This window comes from Phyllostomus discolor, chromosome 3 (assembly GCF_004126475.2).
Source record: "Phyllostomus discolor isolate MPI-MPIP mPhyDis1 chromosome 3, mPhyDis1.pri.v3, whole genome shotgun sequence".
Taxonomy (NCBI): domain Eukaryota; kingdom Metazoa; phylum Chordata; class Mammalia; order Chiroptera; family Phyllostomidae; genus Phyllostomus; species Phyllostomus discolor.
The window spans coordinates 7,567,974-7,594,516 of record NC_040905.2 but is presented as its reverse complement, the minus strand read 5'-3'; the positions used below and the strand labels follow the sequence as shown (position 1 = coordinate 7,594,516).

The 26,543-nt window shown below is 42.6% G+C and overlaps 1 protein-coding gene across 1 annotated transcript in view; it reads right to left on the bottom strand.

Annotated features, from left to right (window-relative positions):
* The window catches only part of C6 (complement C6), a 61,909-nt gene extending 35,758 nt beyond the window's left edge, over positions 1-26,151 (bottom strand). Inside the window, exons 1-8 of the mRNA XM_028524271.2 lie at positions 26,090-26,151; positions 21,305-21,377; positions 20,752-20,913; positions 19,176-19,332; positions 17,769-17,913; positions 10,742-10,883; positions 5,352-5,490; positions 1,047-1,247 (exon numbers count right to left, since the gene is read on the bottom strand). Coding sequence (XP_028380072.2) covers positions 1,047-1,247; positions 5,352-5,490; positions 10,742-10,883; positions 17,769-17,913; positions 19,176-19,332; positions 20,752-20,913; positions 21,305-21,336 — 978 coding nt within the window. The 5' untranslated portion in view covers positions 21,337-21,377; positions 26,090-26,151. The remainder of the gene's footprint in view (positions 1-1,046; positions 1,248-5,351; positions 5,491-10,741; positions 10,884-17,768; positions 17,914-19,175; positions 19,333-20,751; positions 20,914-21,304; positions 21,378-26,089) is intronic.
* Positions 26,152-26,543: the final 392 nt, after the last annotated feature.

The window sequence follows — 26,543 nt, the reverse complement described above, 5'->3', positions numbered from 1 at the left end:
GTGTTACACTAGGGACCTTTAAGTAAAGAAGATAAGAGTCAGAATAAAATACAAATGTATACATACAATATAAAAGCTAAAACAAAATAATCTTAGGTCCTGGCTGGCATAGCTCAGTGGATTGAGCGGGAGCTGCGAACCAAAGTGTCACAGGTTTGATTCCCAGTCAGGGCACATGCCTGGGTTGCAGGCCATGACCCCCAGCAACCGCACATTGATGTCTCTCTCTCTCTCTCTCTCTCTCTCCCTCCCTCCCTTCCCTCTCTAGAAATAAAATAAATAAAATCTTTAAAAAAATCTTTACAGAACACAAAGGTTTTGAGCTATCTCAACAAAACAGGTCTTGAAGGCCTGTGAGGACAGCGGTGGGGAAGTAGCGGGCACATGTGTTCTCAAGGAGAGAGTGGACATGGGGTGTGGCAACAGGTAGCACATCTCTGGGGAGTGCTGGTATCACTTACTGTGACAAAAGGAAAGCAGAGGCATAATTACGCTTTATAACAGGAGAAGGGTGACTACAAGCAGAATTATAAAGCTAGTAGAACTTCCAAAGTGACCCCCAAAGGGGTAGATAGAATTACGACAAAGATGGCAGACCTAGAGAAACAGGAAACAGAAACCAAGTGAAACGAGTAAGAAAAACCAAAAATGGGAGGAAAATGATCAAGTAGTTCAGTGAACATCCTAGAAGTAAGTTGTCTGTTTTTTTCTATCACAGAGCTGAGACTGTCAAATTGCATTTAAAAAAGCAAAGTCCTGCTAACATGTGCTTTATAAGAAATACATACTCCTAAAACAGTAAGACAAAGAAAACAACCATAAATACAGCTAAATACATGCACAAAGGAAGCATCATTATATATAGCACCTCTATAATTTTTGATAATTTTTGATAATTTTTTATAAGTAGGATAAAACAACAACCGCAAAAAAAACCATTAGAACTATTTAAATATGAATTAGAAATCCTACTTGCTTGATATCAAAACCCCTTTCTTGCTGCAGGATCGTGGGTGGTATTCGCTCTCAGGAACCATTGTAACTACCTTTTTGTGGGAGGCTTTAATGGCCTCTTTGAAGGCAGAATTTTGGGTGGAGGATTGACTCTGTGTTGAGGAATAAAAAATCGGCACATAAGAACTTCTGTCTGCTTGACCCAAAACCAAGGTTTCTCGATTTTTATTCTTTTCGATTGGAGTTAAATCCTTATAGAAATCTGTTTCCAAGTCATCTTCGATAGTTTCTTCCTGGAGAAAAATCCACATGAAATAAAGCAGAATTTAGGGAATGCTGGAGCTTCCTGTAAAGACCGAATGCAATGATCACTCATTTGAATATTCGATACATCTTTCCTGAGGACCCATTCCGCTAGAGAACATGGAATAATATTAGTTGTTGCCTGCGGGGCGTCAGTAGTTTAGTTAGGGAGGAAGAAAATCACAGACACTTCATTCCCTATATGATGTCTGGTGCTGCTGATGGAATTGCCACAAATAACTATAAAACCCAGGGAGATCATACCAGGAAAGGAAAGTCTAGCTCAGGGAAGTGACTCCCAAGATGAGACTTTGTAGGATAATAAGTAACTATTTTCAGTCTGCCTGTGAATTTGATGCAGTTTGCAATCTAGTTTTAGATATCTTTCAGAAAATTAAGGCCTAGAAAAGGAGAGATAGGTCGTGTCTGATTCTGCTCCAGGATCAACCCCATCCTCTTAGCCTTGTCTCAGTGCTGGGCATCAGCACTCTACTGGCCATGCCTGCAAGGCAGAGGACAAATAATCAATTGGTTCTGCCTGGTGGGTGGTTATCGGTCTTCAATGACTCGTCTTGGAAGACTTCAGCTCAGTGAAGCTGGATTTAAGTACAAGTCAAATCCTCATTATGGTTAGGCTGGTAAGAAGAGAACAATGGATGCATTTTTTTTTTAATTTGCAAGGCAAATTAAAGAGTACTTCCTTATGTTAAAGATGTTGGTCTGTTTTGCGATGGAAAAATCCCTTCTTGTTTTAACATACTCAGTTTTTAAATAAACTGTGAGGCAAACCACATGTCACAATTAACTAGCTTGCACAATTAGTCAAGCAAAGACAAAATAATGCAGCTGCAAAAATTCTTGCTCAACAGGAAAACAGTCAAAAGTTCAGTGTTACTTTCAGACATTGCACTGTATGCCAGTTAGCATTGAAAATGGAAATGAATAAAGCTCTTCACACTGAAGCAATGCGATCATAGTTAGATACAGTTGCTAACATTTCTGTGCCATTTCCCTAAAAAATTCAGATTACAAAGATTTTGTTTCATGAACTAGCTCTCACACAAGCAAAGAAGTGTCAGGTTAAATAAAAAGATAGTAACATGTAAGGAAGGAGCTTGGATGTCCTGGGCAGAAGCTCAGAGGAACTCTGACCATGCACATGAACTTGGGGGGAGGATAGGCTCACAGGTGAACAGTGCTGGAAAATGAGATGAAACTGGGGAACTGGGCCAGGTCTGGTAGGCCCTGCTAAAATGCCAGGATCAGATTCCACAGGCAAGCTTTTGCATATAATAAGATCTTTAAAAATATTAACTGAATGAATGAAGAATTGGGAGGGTTGCCACCACATTTGTGGTTTGCAAAGATCATGTCCATTAGATTTAATTGAAATGGCGGTGAGGAGAGTGATTTAAACACTGCTGGTGCAATCAGCCAGGTGGGACAGGATAACAGCCAGGTCTAGGGGAGTGGTGGTTGGGTAGGACAAAACTGGTGGATTGAAAAGATGTTTAGGAGGTAGGTCAAGCAGTACTGCGGGAGAAGGCAGGTCAGATGCCTGCTGAACTTCTCTATTGTTTTCTAGGAGGTATAGCTTAGATTTGCACACGCCTGCTAGAGGCATGAAAGTAATATAGAAATCAGTGAAAAGGAAGCCGATAGTGTGTGCCCTTGGGTCTAGTCATCTCCAAACCATTGTTTGAAGACACACATGTAACCATGACCTTCCTCAGCAGTTGAATATCGCCTAGAACTCAATGACGCGCAGCTGGAGATCAGCTCACGCGACGTCTACAGTCTGGACAAGTTTCGGAGCTACCCTGATAATGCAATGAGCCTACTTGGTTCTGAATAAGGGTTTTCAGGCTGTATTTCTTGATGTTACTTGCCTTCTAGGCTTGGGTTATCAAGTTAGGCCGGTGGGTCCAGGAGCCTGCTGCTAAATGCTGAACAACCAGTTGTCTGGGAGGGGAAAAATACGGTGATTTACTCCAGCCTTTGCGTTTTTTCATGGTGTATATATTCCTACCATAGCTGATTCCAAGCTACTGATGCGGTGCCTCTGAATTTCATCTTGGGAAATGGTGCCCAGAAGCAAAATTATTATATAGCCTTTTCATGATACAGACTCAGTAGATGTCGGGTGACCTCAGGAGCGTAATGGACAGGAAAATGGAACGACACCTTTAAGAAGTGATACATTTGGAGTGATTATCGTCCGTGGTTTTAATATTTTTATTTAATTGTAAGATTACATATTTAATATTTAGTGATGGCTATATTTAATAATCAGCTCGCAAATTTCCGAAAATTTAACAATTGCCTCTTGTAAGTTGGAGGGCCTGGCTCCGTGGGTACATTGCATGGGTAATACCTTCCCAGTGATGGTTTATGAAAGGTGCTCAGACAGACCCGGCACACAGAGCACGGCTGTTAATGTCCATCTTCTCACGACCATCACCGTCTCATCCAGCACAGGCAGCGCGGAGCGGGGAGCCGGGATTCTCCCTCTGCTCCACCCTGTGCTGGCCGCACATCCCTGGGAAAGTTGTCTACCCTCACTGAGCCCAAGCCTTCTACTAGTAAAGTGGATATAAAGCATTTTCCACCTTTCTAGGCAGGCTGTTATGGGGATCGAGTAAAACCATGTATGCAAGTACTTCGAAGACTCTATTCTGTAAGTGTGAACTGTTATCTAAGCCCAAATGTGCCCTAACCTCAAGCTGAGCTTAATCTCTCTTACGTGTAAAATTACACAAAGTGGATGCTGAGGATACAGGCAGTGTGGGTTTTTTTGTTGTTGTTGTTGGAAATTAACGTATTTTGAAAGTAGGCTTCATTTCTTTTTTCAGAGCAGGAAAGCATCCTGAAATAGGATGCTTACATGTAATGACAATATTATATGTTAATATTTGGGTTTTAGTTCTGTCTACAAAACCTATTCAATACAATATCATTTTAAGATTAGAACCATCCCTGACAGAATTTTTGATGCTATCGTTTCTTTGGAAGAACAGCTCTTCTGAGTTACTGGTTAGCGTGTCAGCAAGATTGGTCCTGCCTCCCTTGTTGGTGGAGGACCCCCAGGGGTTAGCATCTGCCTCTGGGTGGTCCCTTTGCCTGGTCAGAGGTCACCTGCTACTGTTGTCACGTCTACCTTCAGCCACAGACGAGGCTTCTCAGGGAAAGTCTCCCCCAAAATGTTTGAATTTGGCAGCCGGATCCTAAGGACATACCCCACACCATTAATAAATATTAGATGGTGTTAAATTGAGTTTATCACATTGGAAAATGTCTGTATTTATATGTATATAAAAGTTATTTTTAAAGAAAAGGGTCGAATGACTTTTGCTGAACTCACACTCTCCATAAAGTGGTTTCGGAAATCATTAAACCTTCTGAAATTCCCTCTCGCATGTCAATTTGTATGCATGGGTGTTGCCATTAAAGTCGTGTCTTTTCTGTTTCTCTTCTCATACAGTAAATAGGTCTGTTTACATCGTTCAACAAGTATGGGGCACTTATCACGTGCAAGGCACTGGGCTAGCTTCTGGGAGTGTGCAGTGTGATGCTCACCACCACTGAGGAGAACACACAGAAAACCAAATCCACCAATCAAATAGAAAGGGAGGTGGGCAAAACTACCCCATTATCCTCAGATTCCTCTCGACTTTTCAGAAGGCAGGCACTCTTTTATGTCTAAATTCAGTGGTTACCCGAGAGAACGAGCTATGTAGTAGGAGACAATTCTGAATAAATCAAACCATTCTCTGGGTGGGGATGTGTCTCAGCTGAGGGTTCTCTGGGGAAAGCATGAACTCAGGAGTTTGGGAAGCGCTAATCCGCTTGAATCTCTAATCCGCTGCTTATCAGCCGCTTGACTTTGGGCAAATGAATTACCTTAGTTTTTTTTCATTTGTAAATTGATGACAATAACACACTGACCTCACTGGGTTGTGGAAGCATTAAACGCTAACACAGACCAGATTGTTAAAAAATATTCATTGACTTTTTATTTTGTCCCTTCATTCATCACTGATTTTAGCTTATAATCACCACTGGTGGTGGAATGCCACCGAGACAGGCTGTCCTACCTCGAAGTTGACAGTCTCCAGATTGGCTGCAACACGGTATGCATTGCTTGCTTTACTGCTTTTGACAGTTTTACATATTCCTCCCGTGAAAGAGTTATCCAGGACTTCTCCTCTGGGCTCTCCGGCCAGAAGATCAAACCTGGAGATAAAGCAATTTTCAAGAATTCAATAGATGTACAGCAATCTTTAAAACTTACTTTACTTACATGAAAGAAATCCCTCTCTGAGACATTTTTTAACTCATGACAAATGGCTTGAAGGAAAGAAAGCCCTTTTTTTTTCTTTTCTTTCTTTTTTCTTCTTTCTGTCTATGGTGAAGCATCCAGAAAGTTCTGGAAGCCAAAACTTAACCCTTCTGGCCTGTCAGGTTCCCCTTATTCCACTCACTTAGATGTGTTGGGCTTTCAACCTGAAAGAAAATTCGAGTTTATGATTATTTCATGACGTATAAAACCAGCACTAACTTTGGAAGCAGATTATGAAATAAATTACTACATAACTAATGCCATTCTTGGCCTGCTTTGCTTCAGTGTGATATAGAGATTCTAGCCCTGGCTGGCGTAGCTCAGTGGATCGAGCTCGGGCTGCGAACCAAAGTGTCGCAGGTTCGATTCCCAGTCAGGGTACATGCCTGGGTTGCAGGCCATGACCCCCAGCAACTGCACATTGATGTTTCTCTCTCTCTCTCTTTCTCCCTCCCTTCCCTCTCTAAAAATAAGTAAATAAACAATCTAAAAAAATGTTAAAAAAAGAGAGATTCTTGTAAAGATCTAAATAAAATAGTAACAGCAACATTTTAATAGAATTGTAGTAATATTGTTTTTATTAACCAATATTTAAAATTTATTTAAAAATGCTTAATACTCAATACTACTTACGATAAGTTGAGCATTTTTATCACTATCTAATATTAGTTATTAACAATTTATGATAACCACGTGGTGCCGATAGAATTATTATACTCATTTTGCAAATGAGGAAATTGAAGCGTGGAAATTAATTAGCTTGGCACAACTCAAATATTTAAGAAATTGCTTTTGGTAGATAGAAAGTTCTCCATGATGCCAATAGTTTTCCAAATTCTAATAGATCTTAACATGTGTTCTGTGGGGAAGAATAAAAAGTGTTGCATCAAAATGTTCAGTAATGCTGGAATGCATATGGTGAGATAACAGAATATATATATGTAACAGTGTTTGCTGCTGGGCCCGGAACTCCTAAAACCCTTGCAATCTCTCCAGTGATAAGAGCACTGAGTGTCTGTGAACCAAAGTGTCGCAGGTTCGATTCCCAGTCAGGCCACATACCGGGGTTGCAGGCCATGACCCCCAGCAACCGCACATTGATGTTTCTCTCTCTCTCTCTTTCTCCCTCTCTTCCCACTCTAAAAATAAATGAATAAAATCTTAAAAAAAAAAAGAGCACTGAGTGTGTCTTTTGTTCTAATGTTTAGTCTTTGACCCTGGATTGTGACCCACGACTCCTCGGTCTCTTGGGATTTCCTGGGTGATAACACTGTCTTTTTTTCCTTTTTAAAGTTCATTTTCAGTAATGGTTGCCAGAAAATACTATATTACTTTCAGGCATACAACAGAGTGATTAGGCATTTATATAATTTAAGGCGTAATCAACCTGATAAATCTAGTATCTATATGTGCCATGTTTTTTGTTTGTTTGTTTGTTTCCTAATGAGGTGATTCTTGGTGGCCTCTGGGATGGGGACTGGCCACCAGGAAGATCAAGCTTTGATTAGAAGCTTAGAATTTTTTTTAATGTATTTTATTGATTATGCTATTACAGTTGTCCCATTTCCCCCGGCCATACCACCCTGAACGCGCCCGATCTCATCTGATCTCGGAAGCTAAGCAGGGTCGGACCTGGTTAGTACTTGGATGGGAGAAGCTTAGAATTTTGACCCCACCTTCCATTCTCCAGAGGGAGGAGAGGGGATGACATGGAGTTCATGATCAATCACACCTACGTGATGAAGCTTCAGGAAAAAAATCCCCCAAATGCAGGGTCCTGAGAGCTTCCGTTTGGGTGAATACACGGAGGTGCACCCAGGAAGGGCACGGAAGCTCAGAGCCCCTTCCCACACACCTCGCCCTGCTCACACCTCCCCCAGCGCATGTGCTCATCTGCTTCCTTTATCATGGTCACTTGCAATACGCTGGTGAGCAATAAGTAAATTGTTTTACTGGGCTCTCTCTGTGAGCTGCTGTAGCGCATTCATCGAACCCAAGGAGGGGGTGGTGGGAACCTTCAGGACATCGGGAGTGCAGGTGAAGTGGCACCTGAAGCGTGGTGGGGGGCAGTCTTGAGGGACTGAGCCCTTCACATGTGGCATCTGACTCTATCTCCAGGTAGACAGTGTCGCCATTGAGTTAAATTGCAGGACAGCCAGCTGGTGTCCCAGAGAGTTGCTTCGTTGGGGAGAGCTCCCACGTATCTGCTGTCAGAAGCGTGAGTGTGGTGCGGTGCGAGAATGAAACAGGCGCACGGGGAGGACTGGTACGGGAGTCCCAGCTCAGCGATGCGGTACGAAACGGGAGGGATTCCTGCGGGTTCTGTAAGATGCATCGCACACCCCAATGGCTGCGAGCACAACTCCAGGTGTGCTCTCATTCACATCGGAAATGGTGTCAACACAGGTAATTGAGGGAGCAAGTACAGAGAGCTGGTTCGGAAAGAACTTTCCGAACTACTTAAGTTAGCATGACAAACACAGGTGTTTGAGACTCATTCCTTTTCATTTCTTGATCTCAGATGGGTCAATGAGGAAAAAAGGACTGCGGACCTTATACTGCTTTCTGCCGAGGACTTGTGAGTTTGTCCCAAGCTAAGAAAGAACAAAAATGGCTCCCAGGTCCTGAGCAAGCTCTGAAGGTCTTGGCTGCTGGCAGAGAGCCCGAAGACAGGATTCCCAAGGAGGTGGCTCTCTGGAGCCACGCCCAAGGAGCCCTTCACCAGTTAAGTCAAGGATGCAGCAGTTTTCAGCCTTATTCTGTCTCCTCCCCGCTGTGATATTTAAACTGACTTTATCTTGATGTTTCAAATACATCATGGGTTTTAATATTATCCATTTCTAAATGGCTTTTGTCTAATTTGGCTTAGTGCATCATATTTTGTAATTTTTTGAACTCATTTAAAATTATATATACATATGTAATAAATATGCTTGTGTGTGTGTTTGTATCTTGGCTAGACCTGAGAAAAAAAATAAATAGCATGCTTATATTGCTTCAGATGTAAGACTCGGTGACTGATGTGGACAAGAAAAGAATGTTGTTTTTGTCTTGTTACTCCTCCTTGGGGAGATGTCATTTAAAAAGAGGTACAGCTACCCAGGAAGTGACCTTTGGAGGATAGTAATGTATCAGAGAGGGGAGAGAGATTCTAAGGCCAGCAGATTAAAGAGAGATTCCAGTAAGAAGCTCTCAAAAACTCAGTTCTTGGGCAGATTAGAGAGGGATTCCAGTAAGAAGCTGTCAAAACTCAGTTCTTGGGGAAGCAAGGAGAGAACTGGCTGTTCCAAGCCAGCGGGTTTCGCTCATTTCTGAGAATCCTTGGGACCACAGCTGCCCTTGGCGGAGGGCCGCACAGTCCTCCCGTGGAAGGACACACAGCATGTGGTCCTCCGCGTCTGGAGCTCCAGAGTCTAGACCAGCCGAGCAAGAGGTGAGTGCGTGATGTCAGTCAGCCCTCATCAATCAGGATGCTGGAAAACACGACTCTCAAGTGGGGGTCCTGGCTGAGGTTTCCTTCCAGGGAAAGGAGAACACGGAAACCAGTTCTGCACATTGAGAAGACGTCGCTGTTGAAACGCTCTCCTTGACATCAGCTCTAATGAGGAATTCCTAGGGCACAACCTCAGATAAGTTTGTCGGCATCCAGCATACCAGGGAGGAACTGCAGCCCAGAGATATTCAGTGACTTGGTTAGGATGTGGTGAGTTCATGCAGAACCGGGGTTAGAACCCGGCTCCCCGTACTTGCAAGCTAATGGCTGCTCCCTCTCACTGCTTCCCTGGCCCCAGAGCTGCCAGTTTGCATTCCCGTCAAAGGAGGCTGTGTTCGCAGTGGCTGCTGTTTGTCTTTGCTGCCTCAAGGCTTCGTGTTATGCGAGTCTGGCAGCATAAGTGGAGAGTTTAAAAAACAAGTGCTATACAGAGTAATAAAAGCCCATTGCAAACTGTTTGCCTTTGGTCAAAAATCAAAGGGAGATATCTTTAGCATGGGACTGGGAGCGTCCAGGAGATTATCTTCACTGATTTTCCTCATGCTTCCTACTCAGGTTCAGTTCTTCTGTTTCCATTGATTGCTCTCACATTTTCTCAAGTTTTCTAAACCATAGCTCAGTATAATAGATGTGGAATCCCTTGCTGAACCTCCAACGCTCTCATGACTTAAAGTAGGGATGTTAGAATTTCTGAAATGGGAACACTAGAATCTCTGAGGACTAGTCAAAGATTGCGTTGTTGCATGGTCTCCTGAGGTTTCTTCCAGTCGGCCCGCATTGTTCAGGAGGTTCTGGTTCTGAATTAGCACGAAAGGGTGGCAATGACCTGGATTTTGAAGTCTGGATTGGAAGCTCGTTTCCGCCATGTACTAGTGGACAGACTTGGGCAGATTATTGAAGCTTCCGGAGGCACAGTTTGTAAACTGAACAAGAACCAGATAGTCATGCAGGCCTGACCTTTGGCCTTTAAACTGTACTGACCTCCTCACGCATCACATAGTTTATGTGAGAAAAAGTTTTGGACGTCCTCGCCATGTCCATTTCACCTCTAACCCTCTAAACTTTTTCAGACCATTTTTTGTATCATCTCTTTTTTCTGCGTTTGCCTAAATCCTTTCCTCGGGTGTGGTCTCCCATTATGGATCCAGGGCTTGACTCGCACTGTTTCATGCTAATTCAGGTTCGCTTCTCCAGCGTTTGGACTTTTGACACAGTCTTAGGCGTACTTTTCAGATGCCCCTGTTCTCCACTGGCTCCTGGCATTTCTGGGTGGTTCCTCACCCACTCGAGACCCAGCTGCAGGACCCATCCCGGTACCTCCCAGCGTGGCCCGCCCCCCACCAGTTGGCCCTGATCTGCTCTACAGCTGTCAGGAAGGACGTGTGAGGATTAAAACCAGCAACAAGTACGGAGGGCCCATAACATTGCCTGGTACAAAGGAACTGTGAAAAGGCTAAATAATTTTTCTGCCTAGGAGCAAGGGCCATGGCCACACGCTGCCTGAACATGGCAGCCAAGTGCTGGAGACGCGGCTGGGAAGAGCGGCAGGGGGTTGACGGGGGAGCAATGCGTCTCATTGCTCCATTGCCGCTTCCCCGTCATTGGCTCTGAGATGCTGTTATCCCCCCCAATAACAAAAAGATGCTACATACCCAGTGCCCATCCTGTACACATTAGGGATGGGTTCGAATTTCCGCGAGCAGACTGTTTTTTTCCTCCCACAACCCCTTTCATCTGAATTGTCTCCACAGTCATTTTCTCCGTTGCATTCTAATTTGCTGGCAATGCAGCGGCCTGGTGGAGAAAAGCAAACAATAGCACAAATGAGGACAAATGATCATTTAAGACAGTATTTATTAATTTGAAATATGAGTGCTTTAAATTTCAAGAAAAAGTTAGAAGTTTTCATTTTTTTTAACTGACTCATTCAAATTCATGCTTTACATTAAAATTTTTTTAAAATTTCCCCATTATGGGTGACATTCAATATTATACTACTTTCAGGAGCACAGCATAGTGGTTAGATATTTATATAACTTACGAAATGATTGCCTAGTAAGTCTAGCACCCACCTAAGGTTTTATTATTTTTTGATAAAGATTTAGGAACATATGGAAAGCGGAATGATTATTTAGTCACCAGGGGGCTGATTGTCTTACATAAGGGAATTAAGTTTAGAATCCCATTCCCATTACAGTAAGCTTTCTGCAGAAATCACACGCTGGAGGAAAAAATGAACAGTAGGTTCAGAATGTTGTTCTGAGCCAGTAGAGCAGACTCAAGGTCACTGTTTTATTTTTTTAAATCTTAAAATTTTTACACACACACTAGTATGTATGGTAATATGGATGAATCTCTAAAATTTTATGTTGAGAAAGCCAGACACGTAAGAGCCATGCCACATGACCGCTTTACATGATGTTCAAGAGTAAGTGGAGGGATTAACTGGGTAAAGAAAACAGCAAGTTCTTCAGGTTTGTGGATATTTTCCACATCTTGATTGGGGGTTGTTTACATGGATGCACACATTCTTCCAAATAAAACTGCGAGCTTATTATCCGTGTATTTCGTGATACGTAACTATTTTACCACACATAATTACCCCATTTTTATTATGTAGCCACTATGTATAAGGACTGCATAGAATTGTTTTACTACCTGTAGTTTACTAAAACTAATTATTTTCTGGACAAGTCAAATGCCTCTGTGATACAGTATTCGCCGGCAGGTTAAGTTGGTGAGTGTAGGGAACAGGACAAACGTCATGCACTTAGGTGATTCCTTTCCCTTTTAAACTTACGGAATTCCAGAAGGGTCCTTGGAATCAGTAACTGTATGCTACAGACGTGGAAATGCCTGATGCACACGGAATGACAGCCCCCCTGCTGCCCCTCGCTCTCCTGCCTGTAATCAGGGGTGCTGCCGGCGTCCTACCGTCACATGCCGGCCACACCGATGACAATGAAATGTTTCACTCAGGGTCATCTGGCTAACTATTTCAGGTTGTGATCAGCACCTCCCTGTAGCTATGTGAGACTATTTCCACTCAATGGAAAGCTTGGAGAAACTGGGTACTCTGTTGAATACATTTTTTTTTTAAATTACTGGAGAGTTCCCCAGAAAGCACTTAGTTTTAATTCCTTTGGCTAATAATTTTTGCTAAGAAGGTAGGGTGTAATTGAAGTAATTAAGTCACTCGATTATTCAAAACCTTGTATTGTCTCTGGACTAACACTACAAAGAATTATGGTTATGCACCCCAGAATCGTACGAGATGGAAAATGTAGAAAGAATAGAATTTCTATTACTCCCAGCATATAGCCTGAAAGATGCTCTATTTTATAAGAGCACAGTTTTAGTTTGTTTGTTTGTTTGTTACAGGGCAGAACAGAATAGGTCATTCAGTTTGAAATAGAGATGCTTTCACTAAAGAAAAATCCCCAAATATTACATTTCTCAATGTTTTGAATCTGGCACTTACAAATTTGGACAAAAGCTAATTTTTGATATGGTTACACTAAAATAATTCCTATTTTATCAAGCAGGCAGAACACATGCAGGATACTGTTCTCATTAATCTAGCTTCCTGAGCAGGGTGCCAGCTTTGTGAAAACACAGAAACTCTATTTGTACCTCTAGGCGTATTGGAGAAGACCCACTAGCACGGGTAGGATGAAAGCAAAGAACATCTCCTGAGTGTTGTTTAGGAGTGACCGGCATGTGTGACACAGGCCTGATGCGACACAGCTAAGGATGGTTCCAGGCCACGAAACTCAATGCAGCAGAAAGCACCAAGGGAGCAGGAATGTCAGCCACACGTATACCCCATACCAGAGAAGGGGTAGGAAAGGTGACGGGCAGTTTGGACAGTGCGGGACTGCAGAAGTCATCCGTTAGCCAGCATGTGCACGTCATGTACATGCACCCTTACACTTGGAGCCATGTAATCATTTAGAAATTACACATGTTTTTGCTGTCTGCTTGAACTGATTTTTTTAGTTGCATAAACATGTTTATTTTTATTGTTGTTATTTTTTTTATTAAACATTTTAATTTTTATTGTTGTTCAATTACAGTTGTCACCATTTTTCCCCATTAGTTTCCCCTGCCCTACCCATCCCCCAGCATTCAATCCTCCCCCAGCCCCTTTGTCTTTGTTCATGCTTCCTTTATACAAGTTCCTTAACTTGGGCCCTCCCCTCTTCCCCTCTTCCCCTGTCATCCCCCTCCCCCTCCCTTCTGGTTACTGTCAGTTTGTTCTTTATTTTCATGTCTCTGGCTCTTTTTGCTCGCTTGTTTGTTTTGTTGATTATACTGGAATGGATTTTTGTTACTGCAATGACATATTTATTTTTATAACCAGCTGCAAATCCTCTAGCCTTCCATGCTTAAATGTGGGAGAGAGGAGTTGGCAGAGTGTATGAAGACTAGCCTCGTGGGTAATTCTCAAAGATTCATTAAACAAATATACTTAGTTTTGGGGAACTCTTGGAAGACTCTGAACAGAAACTGTGAGGGAGGAACAGGAAGAGGGAAACGCTTTAGGATAGATAGTTCTTTGGTAATTAAAGGTAATTAAATATCACCCTGAGTCAGACAAATTATGGTCCATCCAACCTTTTATTCCCTTTGAGAGTGGTTTTTGTGGTGGTTTTAGGAGGGCATAGTAATAGAATATTTAACAACCAATAGGCCATGGCACAACCCAATCAGAATGGCTGTCACTGAAGTCTGTGCCAGGGACTAACCAATGAATGGCTGAATCATGGGAAGATCTTGGGGTTCCTGGGGAAGGAACCTGGACAACAGGGCAGGAGTTCTCTGGAGACTCAGGCTAGCAGCTGCTCTCTAACCACTGCAGACTCATTTCAATGGTTTAGTTTAGTTTAGTTCTGTTTTGTTTTACCAACGGCTGTGGACATAGTGCTGATAAACCAGTGATTAGTTGTCTGTACACCACTAACTTTCCTGAAATTGCTCCTTATGAATTGGTGGCCTATGGATATATTTAAAGCCTTCTTAAACTTGTAAATATTTTGGCCTAAACAAAGCTTTTTCAAAAAAAATTATAGAACTTATCATGTATTAAATGAACTAGTTTTTCCTGCTAATTTGTTCTAAAAACTCTCCTTCAAGCTTCAAATAATTATACTTCAGTTCAAAGTCTTTATCTTAATATTTTGGGTATAATACTTGGGTCTGTATTGTCCTCAGCCATTGCCATGAAGATCTTTCTTCTAGTCCTTCTTTCATCAGTGTCTCACATGACCTTGTTCATATGGGCATGATATCTAGTACCCTCTGTCCCACCCTCTAATTCCACATTTGGAGGAGCAGGGCACAGAGGGAAAATCCTGACACCTGCATTTCTGTCTGACATTTAGAAAAGACTGGCAAAGCTGAAGGCAGGAAGCAAGGAGAAAAAGGAGAAAAACCTCTATGTCTAAGGTCTGGGGTCTGTTTTCTATGGAATTGGAAATCCACTATGTACTTATAAATTCTTTACTTTCCAGTGTATTCCAGAGTACGTGGAAATGATGTAAACTGTATTCATCTGAACTCTAAATTTAACTTTGAATGGCCTACTTAGATAAGAGGTCCGTGAACTATGGCCCGTGGTCTAGAACTGACCTGCTGTCTGTTTTCGTAAACACAACTTGACTGGAAGACAGCCATGCCCCTTAGTCCATAGCACAGTCTATGGAGGCTTTGATGTGAAGATGCCACAGCAGGGTAGCTGCAACATAGACCTCGGACCCGCAAAGCCTAAAATATTTACCTGCTGGGCCTTCACTGAAAATGTTTGCAGGAATCTGATCTAGACTATTCAAAATGATGAGTGTTGACTTCCAGCCAAGATGGAGGCATAGGTAGACACACTGTGCCTCCTCGCACGACCAAAATAAGAACAACAAAAATTTAAAAACATGGATTGAGCATGGGCTGCAAACCAAAGTGTCACAGGTTGGATTCCCAGGCAGGGTACATGCCTGGGTTGCAGGGTATAACCCCCAGCAACCGCACATTGATGTTTCTCTCTCTCTCTCTTTCTCCCTCCCTTCCCTCTCTAAAAATAAATAAATAAAATCTTAAAAAATAGCATAATTTGTATTGAGAATAACTTTTAAAACATTTTAAAATAAAAAAAAACAACCAGTACTGACAGAAAATTGAACTGTATGGAAGTCTGACAACCAAGGAGTTAAAGTAGACACATTCATCCAGACTGGTAGGAGGGGAGGAGTCAGGGCAGCCGGGCTGAGGATGCTTGTGGCAGGGTGGCTGGCAGACCCCAGACACGCAAAGCAGCAGCTGGCAGACTCAGCAAGGCAGCGGATTGTGGAGGGGTGAGACGTGTCTGGTCCCACATTTGCACGCTGATAAACCAGGGAAAACTAGGGAGCAAGACAGACCACTCAATCCAGGGTTCCGGCGTAGGGAAATAAAGCCTCAAAACACTGATTGAAAACACCTGTGGGGGTTGAGGTTCTGGGAGAAACTCCCAGCCTCACAGGAGAGTTCGTTGGACAGATCCACAGGGTCCTAGAACATGTACAAGCCCACCCACATGGGAATGAGCACCAGGAGGGTCCAGTTTGTTTGTAGGAAGCAGCGGAAGGGATTGAAATACAACTGAGAGCAGAGCAAGTGGCATTGTTCCCTCTCAGACCCTGCCCCAACATACAGCATCACAACCCAGCAACGTGGGTTGCCCCGCCCTGGTGAACCCCTAAGGCTCCTCCCCTCACTATGTAACAGGTGCATCAAAACAAAAAAGAAATGGTCCAAACAGAAGAACAGATCAAAGTTCCAGAAAAAAACACAACTAAGCAATGAAGAGATAGCCAACCTATCAGATGCACAATTCAAAGCACTGGTGATCAGGATGCTCACAGAATTGGTTGAATTTGGTTGCAAATTAGATGAAAAAATGAAGGCTATGCTAAGTGAAATAAAGGAAAATGTACAGGGAACCAATAGTGGTGGGAAGAAAACTGGGACTCAAATCAATAGAGTGGACCAGAAGAAAGAAAGAAACATCCAATCAGAAAAGAATGAAGAAACAAAAATTCAAAAAAAATGAGGAGAGGCTTAGGAACCTCCAGGACATCTTGAAACATTCCAACATCTGAATTATAGGGGTACCAGAAGGAGAAGAGGAAGAGCAACAAGTGGAAAAGTTATTTGAACAAATAATAAAGGAGAACTTCCCCAATCTGGCAAAGGAAATAGACTTCCAGGAAGTCCAGGAAGCTCAGAGACTCCCAAAGAAGTTGGACCCAAGGAGGAACACACCAAGGCACATCATAATTGCATTAGCCAAGATTAAAGATAAGGAAAGAATCTTAAAAGCAGCAAGACAAAAGGAGAGAGTTAGCTACAAAGGAGTTTCCATCAGACTGTCAGCTGATTTCTCAAAAGAGATCTTGCAGGCAAGAAGGGGCTGGAAAGAAGTATTCCAAGTCATGAAAGGCAAGGACCTACATCCCAGATTGCTCTACCCAGCCAAGCTTTCATTTAGAATGGAAGGGCAGATAAAGTGCTTCTCAGATAAGGTCAAGTTAAAGGAGTTCATCATCACCAAGCCCTTATTATGTGAAATGTTAAAGGGACTTATCTAGGAAAAGGGACTTACCTAGGAAAAAGATAAAAAACGTACCATCAAATGACAGTAAACTCACAATAATTAACAACCACACCTAAAACAAAAACAAAACCAACTAAGCAAACAGCTAGAACAGGAACAGAGCCACAGAAATGGAGAACACATGGAGGGTTATCAGCAGGGGAGTGGGATGAGGAGGAGAGAAGGGGAAAAGGTACAGAGAATAAGCAGCACAGATGGTAGGTAGAAAATAGACAGGGGGAGGGTAAGAGTAGTATGGGAAATGTAGAAGCCAAGAACTTATAAGTATGAGCCATGGACATGAACTGAAGGGAGGAATGTGGGTGGGAGAGGGTGTGCAGGGTGGAGGGGAGTGAAGGGGGGAAATAGGACAATTGTAATACCATAATCAATAAAATATATTTCAAAAAACAAAATGATGGGTGCTATTAATGAAGAGCTATTAATTAGCAAGAAAATACATTAATTAAAGAGTATATTCAAGATTTGATTATAATCTACTGAAGATTAACTGAATTTATAAACCTGGATGGAAATTGTCCTTGAAGGGAATGTTGCCATTATTTAAGTCATCTTTAGTCTCCTCTCTTCGAAGCCACTCAACGGAGCACCTCAGAACACCAGTCACATCACATCTAATCACGCCCCTGACACAATACCCTGACATCAATATTCTTAGCTTAATAAAGTATAAAAAACCTTTTTAATCTGTTGCTGCTTTTCAATTGCTCCTCCTGATGACAGATTTGTACTTATTAACAGCCGACTTTTAAAAGTACCTGCCCCCTCCTTTCTCTTTTCCTGCTTTGTAACAGTGTAGAAACCTGGGCACTTGGTGAGCAAATGAATCAGGTAAGAGGTCAAGGCGGTTATAGCTTAAAAGCTCTAATTTCACACTTAAATAGCTTGGTAATCGGTGGTATAACTCCTCCATCTCACCATGCTTAAAATAGGGTGGGATTTTTCTAGCTTTTACTGGAGCCCATTGGAATAACTTTATGTGAGCCAAGTCATTTTTAGTGGAGGCTGAATGTTTTCCAAGAGTACATTACCGCTGTCACAACGGAATTTATTCTTGCAGTCCATGTCTTCGATTTTGCAGAGTTTGGATGGAATGCATCGTTGAAAATTCACCAGGGGCTCAGTGCACGGTTGCCCTCCAAACTGACTGGGGCGCAGCATAGATCTAACCTTGAACTGAGACAACAGGAGAGAGACAGAGATGAGTAACTCTGTGGCAGGGTGAAAGCCGAAATGTAGCTAAGAAAACTGGGCTTCTCGCTCACAGCAGTGATTTTGACTACAGTGGTGTTTCCTCTATGATCTAATGATTTCTCTGATTCCATTCTTGTGTGTCCTGAAGGAAGTCATCCCTCTCTGGGCCCCAGTTTCCCTAAAATGAGGAGGTGGAGCAAAAGGATTTCTAAGACTTCCAGCTCTAAAATCTTATGATTCTAAATTAAATTGAAATCTAATGCACAAGTATTGACTGTCTCGAGTGCAAATTTTTCCAGGTAATAATAATAACAGCCCTTCCGTATCTCAAAGACAGTATGACGTGAGTGATAAATGTGAACGGATTTGAGGTTCTTTTGCAGAAGCAAGTCAGCGTGGAAAGCAAGGTTGACACATTCTCTACACTTTAAAAGATTCTAAGCTGGGAGTAGAACAGAGAGTCGGGGAAGGATAGAAACAGGACAGAATTAAAGAGTTCTGACTGACGTCAGAAACATTTGGTTCAGAATATAGCTCGTACATCCAGTAGTGGCGTATTCTCGAGCAAATCGCTTAACTCCTAATGAGCCATGACTTCCTCACCTGTAAAACGAGTAAAGCACCACAAGGTGGTGTGAAGTTCGAATAAGGTCATGTGTGTAAAGGGCCTGCAACAGTTCAGCTCAGAGGGTGGGTGCCCCACAAATGAGTTTCTTTTTCTCCCCCAAACGTGCGATTGCTCAGCACCTGTCCTAACTGGGGTTCACACGGTCAAGGTCCTCACTGGTGGGTAAACATTGCAGCTGGGAACAATAAACAGACTGAGGGACTTTCCCATGGCGGGGGGGGGGGGGGGGGGGGGGGGGTGGACAAGAGGAAGGGCAAAGAGGCAGGCTCTTGGTTAATGTCCCAAATTTCTGTCTGACTTTAAATCTTGGGCTGAAATCCCCACCTTCTAGCACCTGCTTTTGCTTCCGGGGTTCTCAGCGGCACAGACCTGGGCAGTTACGATACAACTTCTGGGGGCAGGATTTCCTTTGGATGGTCCTACCCCAGCAACATGTAAAATGGAACCTTCCGTCCCTCCAAAAAAATTACTGGATGAAGTTTCCCCCCAGTGGAAGGTGGGAAAGCTTATTTTCAGAAATTGAAGAAATTCAGCCTTTCTGTGATGCAGCCTTTCAAGGAGTCTGAGCCTTTTTATGGTGATTCAGATTTCCTGAGTATGTGCACGGGTCACCTACCTGTTTCTCAACACAAGGGTCACAGCCTGACCATGGTCCATAATCTCCCAGGAGGCAGTTGATGGGACAAGCTTGCACGTTACATTCTCTGCTCTCATGGAAGGCGCAAAGCTTGCCACAGTCGTTCTTCACAAAGTAATCATTTATTACTGCACTTCTGTAACAGTGAGGGAAAATCTGCTCAGAATGAGTACATTCACTGTGGCTCCAGCCCAGTAAGAAAAATATCAGCAGCCATTAACTACAATGAATAAAAGGAAAGCAGGTTTTCATGAAAAAATCAGTGGGGTTGGCATTGGGCAGATCTTACCCCTTCAGGGAATTCAGGAGCAGGTATCGAATGCATGGGGCCCAGTGCAAAATGCAAATGGGGAAGGGGGCGGCTCTCCCTCAAACATGAAGAATTTCGAGGCAGTGACAGTAGAGCAGTAAGCGGAGCATGAAGCCCTTCTCAGTGTGGGCTCGCACGCTGTGCAGCGGGCCCTGATGGAATTCCTGGGAGAGGCTGGACAGGGAAGAAGGGAGAGGAGGAAGTCCCTGCCAATAGCTTAACTGGTGACGGCACGACGTGATAGCGCAGTGGTTGGAGTCAGAGTGGAGTGGGGCCAAAGACTCGGAGGGAAAGGGACATGAGAGATACTTCTTGAAAAATTGACATAAATTCTCCAGGCAATCAGGGGAAGGGCACGCGGAGGGAGTGGCATGTGCAGAGGTGACAGGTGGGCAGCACAACCGGTCTGTGGAGGCAGGTGGGCTGGTGAGGTGCACGGTTGGAAGGAACTGGACTTATTGTTGCACTTTAGTTGGTAGGGCTTGAGAGAGCTACTGAGGGACTCTTCAGTAGAAGACTATTATAAACCAGTCTGGTTTTGCACACTTAGTGGGTGGTTTACTGGAGGAGTCAATTGGTTATTTCAATGAGACTCACACCACATGTGCGAAAATAGTTTTCTAAAATAGATCTCTAAAAAAAAATCTCTCTAATAGATCTGCTGTAATAGCTACACCACATTAAATACATGCCTTTCTCCCTCAAGTCATGGGAGCGTCTCCGTGGAACACACTCAGCAGATTCTTAAAAACTGCTGGGGATAAGTAGCCTGAATTGGTGAAAAGACTGCATTATTGCATATTATCAAGTTGACACAGTTTTCCTGCCTTTGCGCACATGCCAACAATCGAGATAATAGCTGGGGGTGCCGCCCAGTTGAGGTCCTCCTGTTGGACTCATTAACGAGTAGCAAATTCTCTATAATTAACTCACTCACTGGTGGCAAGGAGGGTTATGTGCTGATGGACTAAAAAGCTGGAGTGGTGATGCTAAGTAAATAGTCGACAGAAAATATTGCACAGATTCTTAGTTAAATGTCTTAGAAAGGCCTCAATTTTATGGAGAGAACAAAAAGAGATTTTCATTCAACCTTACGTGGAAAAGACCTCAAACTCCGTTCAGATTCGGGAGTTCTTATTTTGAGACACACCGTTTTCCCCCATTGCTTAGGGCGGTACTTTTGATATCGCACTTGTCTTCGAGGTTGCCAGGGCATGTGGGAAGAGTCACGTAGCTCCCACCCACCTCTGTCTGGTCTGGGTTCCAGCGTTGCAGGTTTTTGAGCAGCTGGACCACTCACTCCATACGTAATGGTCACAGTAACAGGCTTGGCCGTTGTCAATCAGAGCACTCAGCAGGATGGAATACAGGATGGAGTGTCTGGCCATGTTCGAGAGCCTCCGGGCCCTGAAAAGGAATGATGCATAAAATGCATCCAAGACGTATTAGTGTAAAGCTTTACAAATCACTCTCAGTTAGGGATGCAGACATTAGCTCAGAAAACATCAGCATCTCCCTGCCTTCCTTGAGGCAAGTGAACACTTACCAACTTACACGTTCATGAGTACAAATCCTATTTCTAAAGAATTTTAGGGTGTAGATTCCTGTGGCTACAACCCCCAGTACAAGTAAATTTCTCTGAACTGTTAGTGATAGGCTACAAGGCAAAGTACAGAGTAGGTATTTGAAACCTATTTCATTCCAAAATGGGAATTCTTATATAACCTTATACTTTTTTTCAAAACAACTGTTCATTTTGTGTGGGCAGCTCCCTCAAGTACATTTCAGTTCTTCATACTTTTCAGGGCCTGGGAAATGAGTTAGGACCATTCTCCTGGAAGATTTATTCAGTTTCCTGGCATCCTGGAAACATGTTAAAGCAAAAAACCCACAAAAACTTCGCAGACACAGACAACAGTATGGTGATTACCAGAGGGAAACGGGGTAGGGGGCAGTAGAAGAGGGTAAAGGGGGGTAAATGGTGATGAAGGAAACTTGACTTGGGGTGGTAGACACACACTACAATATACAGATGACATATTATAGAATAGTATACCTTAAACCTATATAATTTTATTAACCAATGTCACCCCAATAAAGCCAATAAAAAAGGAAAAAACAGCCAAGAAATTTTAAAAACAGGGAGTTCACTGTCCAATTTACGTCCACCTTCAGAGTCATAGAAGTTGGGGCTGGAATAGATCTTTGAAATCTGCAGGTTAAACTCCCTCATTCTACGAGTGATGACACTGAGGCTTACGGAGGTGCATTGACATTTCGGCTGCAAGGCAAGTGAGAGCCCATGACCCCTTATTCTTAGATGAGATGTGTCCCTTCATTGAATTTGTAGTGACACTCGTTACTGTGTTACTGGAGCAGCTCCCCATGCTTGGAGCTCTACCACGCAGGCAGACCACAAGAGGCTTTCCCAGAGGTGGCGGAACGCCAGGGAAAACTTCAACCAGTAGTTCCCACTGGTATGCTGTGGGCACTTGAGGGTCGGGAGTCACTGAAAGGAATTCAGTAACTGATTATCAAGTCAGCACAGTCTTCCTGCCTTTGCGCACATGCCAACAATCAAGATAATTGCAATGCCATCTCTGCCCCACAATATTGCCATTTGGACCTTTATATCTCTAAGAAAACATGCCACATGTTTAAATGCATGGAGAAAATACTGCTGTAATTAACATAGTAACTTTCATGTAAAGAAGTAAAATCCCTTTTGCCTAATTTCTCTGCCTCAGTTTCATTATCTGGAAAACAGGAATAGTACTTTTACCTTTGTCATAAAACTTCTGATAGAATTCAGTAAGAAAATTCATGTAAAGTGCTTAAAAGAATTCTTAGCATAGAATCATCACCCAGTATTAGTTTTTAAAATTAATAATAACACTTAAGCGTGTTGCAAATTTAATTGCAGCGGTTGGTCATGCATTTTCCAAAATTAAGGGGTCTTTGAATTACAGGAAATATCAAGTAAAAATCAAAAATATGTTTTCATATCGAATACTCAAAATGATTTAGACATACGGTTTCAGTTACTTTTCATCTTACAAATAAAATCAGATCCCTGACCATCTTATTGGAAATTGCAATTTCCCACCAGTGTTTCATGTTTCCCTTCACTGCTTTATTTTTTCCTTTTATGCATCCCTTCCTATGTACACATTATTATTGAAGTTTAAATGAATATTTCCTCTTCCCTTTCTTCTTCAGTAGAATGTAAACACCATGGAGGTTAATCTTTTTTTTTTTTGCCTGTTTTGTTCATTTTAGGATGTAGAAGAATGAGGGCAAGCATAGTATATAACAATAAATATTGTTAAATTGACTGAGTAGAAGAAACAGCTTACAAATGGGTTTTAATGAAATTTGAGTCCACACTAACAGAAACTTCTGTGATACTACTCTTAATATTTCTGCCAGATAAGGATATTTTAATAGACTTTAGAAATGAACTTTTCTGTTTAATTGTCATTCACTGTTTTGGCAAGAGTGATGATCTGGTTAATCTCTACCTTGTGATAGTTGATTAAAATAAAAAGCTAGAACTCTTGAGATTCAGATTAATTTTTAATACTTGTAATTTACTTAGTCATATATGTATTATTTATATCCCCCCAAACAGGACATATGATATGCACTGCTCTGCACTTTGCTTTCTGTACTCCATGAAACACTTTGAAGACATCCTCGTAATAACATAGGCCTTTCTACTTAGTTCCTTTTAATGGCTGTATAATTTTATTCCCTATGGATGCATTATATTAGATTTAACCATTATGTTAATTGTGAACATTTAGTTTAGACACACACTGCAACAGACATCTTTGTAATGTATCTTAGCGTCATTCTGTGGTGCCTCCATGGGGTAAACAGGTGTATTCCTGGAAGCAAAATGGCTCAAACATTTTGTATACATTTAAAATTTTGATAGATATTGCCAAATTGCCTTACTGAAATATATGGCTCCTTCCAGTGTCTCAAAGAGTGAGCTTCTGATTACATTTTAATGTGGCTATTTTACATTTCTTAGTTGTGATGAAAAGGGACTTCAGTTAAAAAAGAGGGGTTCATCATTGTATACATTTTTGTTCAAGTCAGAAGCTTGAGATCAGATATAAAAATTGTTTCTCCAATATGCTAAAAAATGAGAGCATTCCTAATAAATAAATCAGTACACTTTTTGAACTTGCCTACAAGCTCAGAGAAGAATGCTGGAATAAAAGCCACCAAACTCACTGACACATGGCTAAATGTGTCCTTCAGTTTAAAGTGGAATGCGCGCCCCTTTGAGTGCCCACTGTGCGCCGCTAGGCATCGAGTGAGATACAGAGAAATAGAATCCACTGTCATTGTCGGGGGTGGGAGGGGGAGGGGAGTGGACAGACACGGAAGATGCTTCCCATGTTTTCTCTCCAAGCTTTTTTTCTCCAGCTCATAGACAAGCTACTCCAGTCCAAGGCTATTTCCGTCACTAAACTGAGCACGGCACTTGCCTGCTGACTTTGTTTCCTGGTAAGGAACTTGCCTGGTTTCCCCCAGCAGCAGGGCAGCATGGGAGATTAGGGCCAGAGTGTTTAGACAGAGTTTAGGTTGTGATCAGACAGAGGGGAAGGGTGGGAGGCCTAAACACCAGACCCAAGTTCAGACTGGGTGGTTTGTTTTTCTTTTCTTTTTTTTTTTTTTTTGCGGGGGTGGGGGGCGTAGTTTATAGGGTAATTTCTTAAGAAATTACAAATTAGACAAGTAATGGATGAATACATTTTCTCATACAAATGAAAATATTACATATGACTTCTTTATTACTCATAATGTCTACTTCCTTTTTCCAGAAGTAACCACTATTACCCCTTTGATTATAGATTTCCAAAACTTTTCCTATTTATTTACATTTAAATATTGCTTTTAAAAATTTAAATATATTATTTATGCAATTATAGCCCTTGGGAGCTGAAGTTTTTTTTAAGATTTTATTTATTTATTCTTAGAGAGGGAAGGAAAGGAGAAAGAGAGAGAGAGACATCAATGTGCAGTTGCTGGGGGCTATGGCCTGCAAACCAGGCATGTGCCCTGACTGGGAATCGAACCTGTGACACTTTGGTTCGCAGCCCACGCTCAATCCACTGAGCTACGCCAGCCAGGTGGGAGCTAAAGTTTTTAAACAATGTGAACTTTGCCTGTTTAATCGCTAAACAGACCACCGTCCCATCCCCCTCACCCTAAATTGGGGTCTTCTTATACAAGACGGCTTCGACAAGGAAATCTAAACGGAGTGTTTGGCTGTTGTTGCTGTTATTTTTTTTTTTCTTACTAGATTTTGAAGAAATGGGTATCTTCCAGAATAATCCTCTCTATTGTAGCGAGAACAAATTCTTGAAGTATCTGATGTGTACTCAGCTTGCAAGTGATTGGGAAAGACTGAATTAGAAGAGGCGGCCCATTCTTGGTTCTCAGCAGATGCTATTTCAACTCCCCAGAGCTTGAAAAGTACAGTGGATTTTACTCCAGTTCCCATCAGAAACTGCAAGCACAGAACCCGGAATCAGTATTCTGGTCTCCTCTTTGGCTACAGCTGCTCCAAGGCAGTTGAGAAACCGCCCTCAGTTAGGATGGTGCGTCAAGGCCTCTCCTCTGAGCGGATGCTCACACAAGAGCCACTTGGTAGCACCTCCTTTTATAACATTTTATTGTTAGGAGGAGAAATTATTTTATGTGAAAAAAGATAATTTTCATTCCAATAAATATAATTACTTCACTAAGTTCTTTTAGTCGTGTCCCAGCATATAATATCAAATGGTTCCTTATTTGTTCATGTTTAACATCTCTGGGCCTGCGGGAGATAGCTAAACTTATGTGAGGACACTTGATGCGTTGCCACACGGTTTTCATGCGAACGTGGAACAAAAGACGATGGCGAGGAAACCTTCCACTGCAGGACCAGGGGGCAGGGCAGCCCCTCTGCGGCTTCTCGTCACTGTCACCCCCTCTGGAACCCTAACAATCAGCGAGCCCACTGAATCACTGGAAGTGGCTTTGTGAGCATTTAGAGAAACGTTAGTGGAGGGTGAAGTCTGTCTGATTCTGATCTCTGACCCTCCCTTGATCGGCCTGTCTGCAAGGCGGCTCAGCGCGTCTTCGCCAGCAGGTCTGCGGGATGATCTCCTCCGCTCTCGAATACGGGTTCTCCCTCTCCATCTCCTTGTGAGCTCCCCGGATCTTCTACTTCTTAGCTTCTTCTTCTGTGCCTGCCCCAGGAGCTCAGGAAACGATTTCCCGTTGTTAAAGTAGACGGAGGAGCCCCGCCCCCAGCACAGAACTAAACTTTTAGCTAAGGGTGTGTTTGCTAAAGTTTTGAACAACAAGGTAGTTAGTTCTACGGAAGAAAATTTATGGAAGAAACGGGAACTTTTGGGGCTTTTGAAATTTAAGCAAAGTCGTTACAGCTCATTTTAAAAAGAGGAAGAAATGGTGAGAATCCAAGTTAATGCGTTTTACACGTGAAAGGGTACATTTGTTAGAAACACAATCTACAATTCCGAAAGATGAAGATTACAAATGAAAGCATTTTGCCACTCACCTTTACAACGGAGTTTGTGGTGGCCCAGGAGCAAATCCCTGAGTGCCTGGGGAAACAATGGGCGCTCACCATAAAAAGGGTTTAAATGGTAATCCAGGCCACCCTTTGCCCCTGCGGCTTCCTAGCACCAGGTACGGCCGTCACATCACAGAGGCCTGCCACTCCTGGAGTGTGTTGTACAAACATTCTGTGGAAACTCTGGACTTTGTAAATGATTGCTTTAATTGGTCGGTATCAGCAGACTCCTAAGAGTGCGATATTCCCAGGGATTTGACTCTCCAGCGACCGCCCCGTTTGAGGGCTCTCGAAGTAAGCGTGGCTACTGCAGAGAAAAGAACACTCTGACTCCATCGGGGGAAAAAAATCTCTTTAGACTAAGTTGCTTAAAATTGCCTTCTCCTTCCCCTGTACGAATGTTTATTTAATTAAAACATGTAGATTCTTATTTTTTTCT